The sequence below is a fragment of the Bombus fervidus genome, chromosome 16, assembly GCF_041682495.2.
Source record: "Bombus fervidus isolate BK054 chromosome 16, iyBomFerv1, whole genome shotgun sequence".
Classification (NCBI taxonomy): domain Eukaryota; kingdom Metazoa; phylum Arthropoda; class Insecta; order Hymenoptera; family Apidae; genus Bombus; species Bombus fervidus.
This window is the reverse complement of record NC_091532.1, coordinates 927,201-937,754: the sequence shown is the minus strand read 5'-3', so window position 1 is coordinate 937,754 and position 10,554 is coordinate 927,201. Positions and strand designations below refer to the sequence as shown.

Below are 10,554 nucleotides of genomic sequence, written 5' to 3'. Positions count from 1 at the left end.
GATGATTTGATCTAGAGATTCCGTAAGGGTTCTTTTATGTCATTTTATACGATATTCTTATGCAACATGTAGCACATTTTCAGTATATAGCATGTAACGTCAGCGATCCTTATTAGATACTTTTATCAAGTTGGTGAATTTTCATCGATTACGTTAGCAGATCTGGCGTTCGGTCCTCTCAACTAAAAATTGACTCGAACCGCATACGTGGTAAGATTTTCTTTATTTTCGAATCGCGTGGTTCCAATTTTTGCTTCAGAATCGAAAAGTGGATTTTAATCTTCGCTTCGAACGGCAGAACTTAAAGCTACGATAAACGATATCGACTCGAATATATTTGAATCTTCATATAGAAGAGAAAAGCGTGTTTCTTAACTTAAAGCTATAAGATCTGTTCAACGACGAATTAATTATTATTAATTCCAACGATTAATTAATTTTGTTCTGCGTATCGACAAGAGGAAAATTGTGAACCAGTAAACATTCGAACGACGGTTTGCGAATCCGTTATTCGTCGTAATTAGAATGGTAACGTAAAGTTACGAGTAAGTTAAAATGGCAAAGCGAAGAGGGAAGAGGCTCGTGAATCGATTCGTCAAGCATCGTCGGTTCCGGTGGAAAATTCGCCGGGAGACTGGAGACGCGTCGAGAACGTCACACGCGCGCGCGCAATGACCGTAAAATATTTCGCATAAAGCCTGTGACAGTCTGACTATCGCTTACTCTTATTTGGCCGCAGCATCGAGCTAATACGTTTGCGATCCACTTGAAACCGAGAAGTCGTACGCGCATCACTTCCAATTCCAATGACTCCACCATCAACAACCACGTAGAACAATTAACACGTACTACGTTTAAATCCTATTGTTGGTTATGATCGTACGTATGTACGTAATTCCATTCCCACAGCGATCGCGTCTTTCGTGCTCTTATATTGTCCGTTTCTGTTTACGGCCATCCCTGAAACTCGGTCAAGGGTTCTGGTTTAGGCTCGAGACTGGGCAACTGATACGGTCAGTTTTGCTGTCACAAGCCACCCTCGGGTCAATGTTGAGCCGCGAATTTCATGCGCTTCTGCTTCTGCCGTTGGTTGCAAAACCAAACTCTAACCACGTTCTTCTTCAGATCCAGCTTCTCGGCGATCGCGGCGATCTTCTCGCCGGACGGCCGTGGTTGCACGGCGAAATACGCCTCCAGAGAACGTTTCTCGGGCGCGGCTATACTCGTTCTCTTTCTTTTCTTCTCGCCGGCTGGTAACACCGACGGAGCGTCGGGATCTCGTCTCTTGTTCTTCGCCTGGGCCTCTGCTTCTTCCAACCACGCTTGCAAGATCGGCTTCAGCGCGATCATGTTGTTGTGCGATAACGTGAGCGACTCGAACCGACATATCGTCGATTGAGATAGCGCTCCAACGCCTGGTAACTTTAAATTTGCCAAAGCTTTCCCGACATCGGCTTGCGTCACGCCCAGCTTGATGCGTCTCTGTTTGAACCTTTCCGCGAATGCTTCCAACTCTCGCGGATCTGTGTCTGCATCGGGATGAAGACCCGCGGCCGCGGCTGCCGCTGCTGCCGCCGCCATCGCTGGATGATGATGAGCCGGATGCGGTACGCTACCTCCGCCGCCGCCCAAGTTTCCGTGATGATGATGATGGCCCATCATTCCGTTCATCCCCCCGTAAACCGAGGGACCGTGAATTCCAGCATGATGACCTGGTCCACCGCCGGTATTCTCTGACATTGGCGTCAATGTGGTCATTGAGTTTGCCGGATCCAGCATGTCCAGACTCTCCATTCCTGGATGGCTCATCTGTAAAATATAATTTGCGTATTTTTTACTCGTAAAGCGTGCTGTCGGTTGAGTTAATACGTTTCGTACGCTTCTTGCTTTTTCATTGGATATTTTGTAAAACGAGATCGACGCGTGCTACTCGAACATCGAATAATGAGAATTTTAAGTATGTATAATTCCACTGTGATACGCTTTACCGCTGTGCAAGAGAAACAAGAAATTAAGCGAATAGTTGGAAAACGTATCGGTTAATGGCAACGGTCGGATATTACTGCGAAATATTTGTAACAAATACACCGTGAAACGAACTAACAATTTCTCCAACATCGGTATAAAATCTCGTTATACCTGTATAAAACTAAACGAGTATCTTGTACGTATTTACATTATTTTATAACGTTCGTTAACAAAAGTGAAACGTTCAGGGATGAAAGAATCGTGTTCCAATTACTAGCAGCCATGCGATAAAATATTCCAAGCTTTCTTTTATAGGCGTACAAATTTCATAATCACGCAAAATCAATAATCGTAACAACGTAACTTAAACCAGCAGTTGTGAAAAATGAATCGAACTCGGCTCGTAAAATATTTCGAGCGCGAGAGGGCGGCACGTCCACAGCTGTTTAAAAATCAAGATCTTTGAGCAGAAATTGTACGGTAACGTGGTTACGCGATTCTACCAATTAACACTGTTAAAAGGAAAGAACGAACGAAACCAACGGGGGCTACGAGGGATAGAAAGGGACGAGGACACGGAGGTGAAGAGAGAACGTGTACAAACTAGCACGCACAATTATGCAGCACGTGCCGTGGTCGTCGCGTCGCGTCGCGTCGCGTCGTCGCGAGCGCAGTGTGCACGACCCCTTACAAATTATTTATGAGCTCCCTTCGTATTTTTTCCCGTAGAAAGTGACGCCACGTCAGCTACTGCTTGTGTTCTTTGTTTTCTCAAACCTACGTATCCAAATATCCGCCATGTGCAATTTCCACCTTTTCCTTAAACCAATACAAAATATGTACGTTAATACGTACGCGTTAACGTCCATTCCTCCGCAGAGGAGATGCACCTGTCAAGGTCGACGTATCGCGCGGCATCCATTCGTTCCCAGGAGTATCGTATCGCCGATAGTGGAAATCATAAATGTGTCATCAGGATTTAGGCTCGAGTAGCTTTAGCGACTCTGAGTGGCGATACTTTTAGGGACTACCGGGTTTCTAAGAGTCGCGGATGTTGTAGTTTGTCGGAATGCCGACAAAAGGCCCCATACTCACTGACGCTCGTTATCGAGGGTCGTGTGGGCGATGATTCGGCGTCACAACGTTCCGTAGCAAGTGGAAAACGATAAGAGATTTCTAGCAGGGTTTGGTCGGGCAATGGGAACGGAGGATGACCCCGATGAACCCTCTGGCGAAAAGACCGAGGATCGAGGTCGATCGGGGGTCAAAAAAAGATCGAAATATATTTTGGCTTCTATTTAGTCGCTTTTTATTTGTATCTACGTCTTTGTTAATGTCTGGATTTTATTTTTTTTTTTAAAGATATAAGCCTCTTAAAAATATCTTTTAACCGGAGAAAGTTTTGGAAAAAAAGCCAAAGACGCGGCTAGCACGCTGCTATATCGGAATTTCCGAATATCGAGGAAACAAACGCGACGCCAGAACGTACAAACCCCGCTCGATGGCTTCGTACTCTTTTAGAATCCTAGGACCGCAAAGATATAGGGGAAAGGTCGTAAAAGCGGAAGGTCCGCGTATAAATCGGCAAAAAATGCGGCGAGTGTGGTTGCGATTGGTGCTCGCGCGAACATGCGCCTACGGGACGTTTGCGTAACGTTGTACACAGGGCGTGACGCGTATGCGTAGGAGTAGGATCGCGCGTTCGTGTGTACGCAACATTTATTCTCACGAGAATATGCAGCGTAGCGAGCTAACTGGATGGCACGGTTTCAGTCCAGGGGTGCTCTGGAATAGCATAGTTACATCAGAAATGCAGGGGCTTGCGGGTGGTGGCGCGAAAGAGCGAGAAGGAAAGCACGTTGGAAGAGGATAGTCGCAAATATGGAGTGAACGAAGGACTAGCCCAGGGGCGTATATGGTAGGGCCCTAGAGACCCGCGCAATATTTCATCATTATGCTGACACGACGCGACGCGACACGGCGGTAGGGTTAGCCGACTCTCTCGTTCCTCCTCTCTCGAATACTCGTGCCCCTGTTTTTCTCTTCTTTACCCTTGCTCCTACGTTGTATCTACGTTGTACGGCCTATCGTTCGTCACGATTCTTTCCCCTTGCTCTTTTCCCTTTCACTCGGTTCGCTCCCCAAAGCTTGTGTCAATGACACAAAACTCGTTACATGCGTTCGTGAACGTAATACGTTGCGCGTTAGGCAAGCCTGCAGCAACACTACCGTTATTGAATTCGTCAACCTCGCGTATAAAAACAGACTTTATGGGACACTTGCCGTTTGACCATCTGTATGGGAGATTCGCTGGTGCGAGAACGGGACAGAGAGAAAGAGCTGTAAGCGGGAGAACGGGGCTCGTCGTTCACTCGTCGTGCCACCGCACTGCGGGAAGCCAGATCTCCGATCTATACACCCACTTCATGGTCAACGAATATTCTAGCGACTAATAATAGTCAGCCGATTTCCAGCGGGTCGATGAAACGAATACTCTCGCGTTCGCTGTTACGGTTGATCTATCTTCGATCAGTTTGCCAACATTGTACAACGACCTTTTTCCGCGTACCTAATGTTTTTGAATAAAATAATGCTTTTTTATCGGATTTATCGATTTATCGGTTTATTTATCGACCACTTGTCAGGACGAGTTTTTAAACAACTGAATTATTCTTATTTTCTGTTTCGTTGCTATACCGGGCTGCATTTAACCGTTTCTTCGATTAATTTTGTACGAACAATAAATATCTTTACATCTACGTAAATAATATCCGTTTAACGCGAAACCTAGCACCGAAGCAATATTTTTATCGATGACTGTTGAAACGCGTAGATAAAGCCTTTGGAAGATTTTAACGCGAAAGTATAAGCAACAAGATAGAGGACTCTATGGAAGCTGTTATAAAGATGTATTATTCCGATCAGGAATACGTTAATCGGTGAGGTTTTTATAGAAATATTTCATTCGGATAATGGATAGATTACGAATATAACAATATTGCGATCGAATATATTTTTCAGCTTTAATATGCATTTGCATTTGGAAAACGCATTTGGAAAACGATGCATAAATAAAAGCAGGTAAAACGTATGCGTGTTTTAATCGTACTACACCTACTTCATACATCTTTGAGTAACTCATAACTACATACATATATATATGTGTGTGTGTATATATTAGCGTCATTATCGTTTTTTAACGTCATATCGTTAACAAATTTTCTGACTTTATTCTTTTAATCTCAAATCCACGAAATATGGTCGATTCTACTCGCTATAAGAGAAATCGCGAGAATGCTGACCGTCGTATGATAGACGCATCGTGGTCGTTAAGTTGTCGAATCTCGAAATTACGTATATCGTGGCAATGATCGAGACATTGAGAATGAGATAATTGCTCGTGTAGTAGTTAATACGTTTCTTACGCGCTGGAATTTCAGCAGCGAACCCAATGTGGGATTGGTAACATGAAAAGGAAATTCTGTCAAAATTGATTGCGTTACGCCCAGCGTGTTACGAATCGTCCCAATGGCGAGATAACGTACGAGCAACGCCCCTAAACTCGAGAAGATCATTCCGGGTCGCTGAACATTGCTCGATTCACCCTACTGCCATGCTATCATCCGCTCATCGGCCTCAGATTGCTTGTATTAGCATAAAAACCCCGGAACGACACGGAGCAAATTGTAATCGAATTAATGGCACGTTCGTAGCTCATTCGCGTGTCTGTCTTTCTAAGCGATTAATCCTTTATTTATAATTTTCTAAACAATAGATATCTAGGCATACAGATTTGTGTAGTACGATATACAGGTTTGTATCTTTGTGCCGCTTCCTTAGTTGAATCTTTCATTGTGAATATTACAGGGAATTGACATTTTATTGTTTACTTATTTACCGATAAGAATAAAAAAAATGTTAACGTTAAAGGAGTGATTTTTCCAGGTATTTTCCATAGGTTTGACGTTGCGTATGACGCGTGAATTATATTACATCTATACTTTAATATTATTCTAACTGTTCGCGTATGAAAAATTTTATCGTTTAGCGATCGTTTCACGTGGAAAATATATATTTTATAGATCGGTTCATGGTTCACGATGATAAACGTTAAAATCGTACGTTCGAAGGTGTACAATTACTCACGCGTATCGGATTATGGGAAATATCAATGATTAAAATATCAAAATGAAAACTGTTGCTCGTATCGTGAAAGATGTTAATAAAAAATCGGTAGGGTTGAATTTTTTAATTGGCGGATTAATTATAAATCGTAATTAATTGCTACGCGTAATTAATTATTGTCGGTGGTTTTAAGCCGTCCTCGAAACTCGTTGCATTTTATAATCGTACTCGAACGATGAATTTTGCACGTCGACGTTATTGTTTCGGTACACTTCATTACGATAATTGTTTCATCGATAAACTTCGTCATTGGTAACAACATTAAGTTTTAACAAATTATCGTGCCTCCGAGGCCACGTACGATATACAATTAGTCCGTTTCGTAATTCATTCCAGTCTGGATGTAACTACAGACTTTATCGTCGTCTTTATCCAATTACAATACGAAAAATATTTCTGATCGAGAAGAGCCAAGCGTTAATAAGATTATCGTTAAGAAGGAGAAAAATTAGCGATTGTTATTAGCAGTAACAATGGTAAATCATCGCGATTTTAATCCCAAAACGTTCCATAACATTTTTTATCTCTGATATTTATTTACATAGTCATCTCTTGAAAAATGACAGAAAGCAACGTTAAGAATCCTTAAGGTCCTTGTCGAATGCCTCTGTTTCGTTCCTTTATACCGCATATCCGATACCTCTGCTATTATCAGGTATTACTTTCTCTTTTGTAAACGATTAGCAACACTCTACTATTTATTACGTAAAATTTACTACAATTTTACTACGTAAAGATACTATAAGAAATTTGGGGAGTAGAACAAGTCTGTCGTATCGGATACGATATAGGTGTGTTAATTCTTCGTACTTGAAAACGAGAGAAACTCTGACGCCTCAGCGTTGAATCAAATATTATAAATAATTAATCGTTCCACGAAATAGATTATCACGTTCTTTCTTAAGTATCTTAAATTCTTAAAAAATAATAGCGTTCGTCTACAAAATATAAGAAATTAACGCTCGAAAACAAATTAAACTTCAAAGTTGGATCAATCGATAACGGGCAAGAGTGTGACCAACAAATTAAAGTAGTCGATGTACAGTCGGTATACTAACACAGTTCGATACATTTTTGTAAATAGTAATCGCGTACTTACTACAAATATAAAGCTCAAGAGACAAAATTATACCGATGTGGCAATATTTTTGTAACCGACTGTACATACGTATTTTCATATACATAGGTATACAATGTATTGAAATAGCAATAAACTATTCAAAATAACGAGAACATAATCGTACAATAACGTTAATAACGAAATAAACGAGAATCTATACTTTCGTCAACGAAACTAATATTTTGAAAGGAAAAGAATCGGTACGAGTATAGTATTGCGAAAAATGCAGACTCACAAAGAGGTGTGAATGTACCTGATGATGTGGCCGGTTATTTGGATGGGGGGTTGGCATGTGGGTTCCATGATGATAGACGGAAACAGGGTCGTGCTTCAAAGGCATTGGGGTGCCCGCGTTGTGTTTTCCCAAATCCGCCGCCAAAGCCTCCGCCCTCGAAAGTAAGCCGTCTTGTAGACCGCTGTTCAGTCCCCCGAATAAGTCACCCTGAAACGTTAAAAACGACGCGTGACACTGATTGAAGAATTAGGGATCATGCATCGGACGTAACAGAATTTTCCAGAAAACGTTTCGTCTTCTTAAACGAATTTATATCGCGTCTTATTGTTACAGCGTATCTCGTAACGTCGTTCACGTTGATACGACGTTGGCAATGGGACTACGATTTACAGAGATCTAAGTTTGACGAGGTGTGTAAACCAGATGCTGTATTATCAAGGATACTTTGCATACACAGCGTAGCTTCGCTACAAGAATTATATGATAATTAAAAATATACATTGAAAAATCGTTTTTGAACGTAATAAGATATTACGCGTCTTATTAATAAAATTTAGCTTCAAACTTTTATTTCCTTCCTGTAGGGCATAAGAATGATCGTGAAATAACATCAACTCTTGTTTTATTTTTACGTATTGCGTTTTTGTTCTACTTAGAACGTTTCAAACTTTCAGTTTACGAGCCTAGAGAATCTTATGGAACATTTTACGGTAACGATTCAATGGTACGTATAATCTTCGAGTTGCGTCACTTTTGTAGCAAGGGGGGCGATATGTAAGAATTTTGTACGTGGTTCTGAAAATTTAGTTCGATAAACAGAGGACGATTGGTTTTATCGTAGAATGTGCCGGTGGAAAGTTGCTACTCAATGTCAGTTTCTGGTGAAAAAAGTATGCGGTGCTTTTGTATAAAAGTATCCAGTCAGAGGTCACTCCATGTGCTCAACATGGCCGTGCGATCGATATTCTAAAAATAGTTTTAACGCTGGAAACTTGGATTTAGGTTTTGCCGGATTTTTCAAGTGTACAATGCACGAGCGTAATTACCAATTTTTATATCAATTAATGTAATTATTACCTTATTATTACAATAATATCACTGATTTCTTGATAACGGTTATTTGCTAGTTACTAACTTGCGTCATTTTGTCATAATGAAATTCTATTAATTTCTTCAATTTTTTTAATGAAACTAAACATTTTTTTTAAAAAGGAGCTACTTTTTATGCATGAATTTTCACAGAGATGCAAAATATCGAGTAATATTTAATCATTCTTTGATTATTAAGAAAACGTTGATATTACACTCGACAAATCATCCGCGTTTTGAATTTTTACATTTTGTATCTTTATATATTTTCTGTTTATTTGTAAGCATAGTACGATTAAGCAAAGGTACATACGTATAAGGGCGTACATAATACTAGATTACGATTCACCCGGTTAAGTTGATGTTATTTCAAAAGTGGTTACGCGTGACGTATGAGATTTGCTAATCGTGTTCGTATGCCTGTCAAATGTTGCTGGGGCGGCTGGACGGAATATTTTAGGGTCAAAGTGTTGCTAAAATTGAACGAGACCATAGGGTCCGTCACGCTATGTATTCCTATGTTTGAGAACAGGTCTTCCACAAAAATATTGTTACTGATAACACAAGTAATTTAATATTCTTGCACTTTTATGCCCATCGTGTAAGTACAAGCGACATTTAGAGTTCAAACGTTAGTCAAATTTTTAAAAACGCATCTAGATACAATTATATATATATACAAATAAGTTACGTATATATTTAAAAATACCTTTTACTTGCGATGATATTTTTCCTATTCCTATTACCTTTGCTTAAAGTAATGGCACGAGGAAAATTTTCAACCAAATTAAAAAGGTTTTCAATTTTCAAACTTATTGTTAACAAAGAGTATACGATAATAAATACAAATTTAAATAATAAGATTTAAATAAGGCGTACGATGGAATATGATTTCGTTGTCAGTGTACATTTTCGAATTGGATAATAAAAGTGTTTCTTCTTTTACGACGAATAACGATAATGAAGTGGCTAGAGCTGAAAGGTTTAATGAAATTTCTTTTTCCGACGTCATATTAATAGCAGTTGTGACGCGAATTTATGGTTTCGTTTTGTCCAGATACGCTTCTATGTCGTGGCAATCGATATTATATGGGACATTTTGCGTCAGCCGCATCTGTCACTCACGGCACATTACAAGGTTCGGCTACCACACGAGCAATATTGTCACGTTATTCGAGGAAAATCGAAATATCCGTAACGCGATGCAATTCCAAACTTTTGTAAAGACGAAGTCATCAAAAGCTCGTTTCTCAATACGAAAGGTTTCGCTTTATACGATTTATTTGATCAGATTTACTATTTATTGTTCAATCGTGACAGGTGCTATGCATCTTTTTTTATCGACACTTTATATGTTTATTGTTGGAATACAACGATATTACACGCATAGGCACAAATACTCTTACACAGACACCCGCACAGGCATTTGAACAGAACACTCACACAGGTCATGCTCGTTACTGTGTAGAGAGTGGGGTTCGAAATATTTAAGGGATCATGGGTCACTACGTGAGTCTAGTCTGAGAGTAACTGGCCAACGATCAACAATTCTTGCATACGTTGTTAATTATATCACTCGTTTATATACATTTGGTTCTGTAGTTCTATTTAATAAATATCACTGAATATTTTTTTAACACAAACATCGTGTCTTCTTATTAATCTTAACTTTAAGATTAAATTCTAACATTTATCAAAGATGAAGATATTTTTATCTATAAATTTATATGAAGAAATTTTTGTTAGAAAATCGACCATGTAAATACACGGTACACGCACATACGAAACACTTTTTTTTTTTTTTGTAAAAGTAAACAACTTGCAACATGTATTAAACCGCGTAAGAAGAGTTTCTAGTGTTAAGTACTCGATTTAAATATTTGTTGCTTTCGTCTGTTTTTAATTAACATGGAAAAAGATCTTTGATTCGAAATAGAAATCTACGACAGGTGGATGG

General features: G+C 39.7%; 1 protein-coding gene across 1 annotated transcript in view; it reads right to left on the bottom strand.

Moving 5' to 3' along the window:
- Window positions 1-438: 438 nt before the first annotated feature.
- The window catches only part of Acj6 (abnormal chemosensory protein 6), a 55,409-nt gene continuing 45,293 nt past the window's right edge, over window positions 439-10,554 (bottom strand). Inside the window, exons 3-4 of the mRNA XM_072019830.1 lie at window positions 7,527-7,715; window positions 439-1,809 (exon numbers count right to left, since the gene is read on the bottom strand). Of these exons, the coding sequence (XP_071875931.1) occupies window positions 1,045-1,809; window positions 7,527-7,715 (954 nt within the window). The 3' untranslated portion in view covers window positions 439-1,044. The remainder of the gene's footprint in view (window positions 1,810-7,526; window positions 7,716-10,554) is intronic.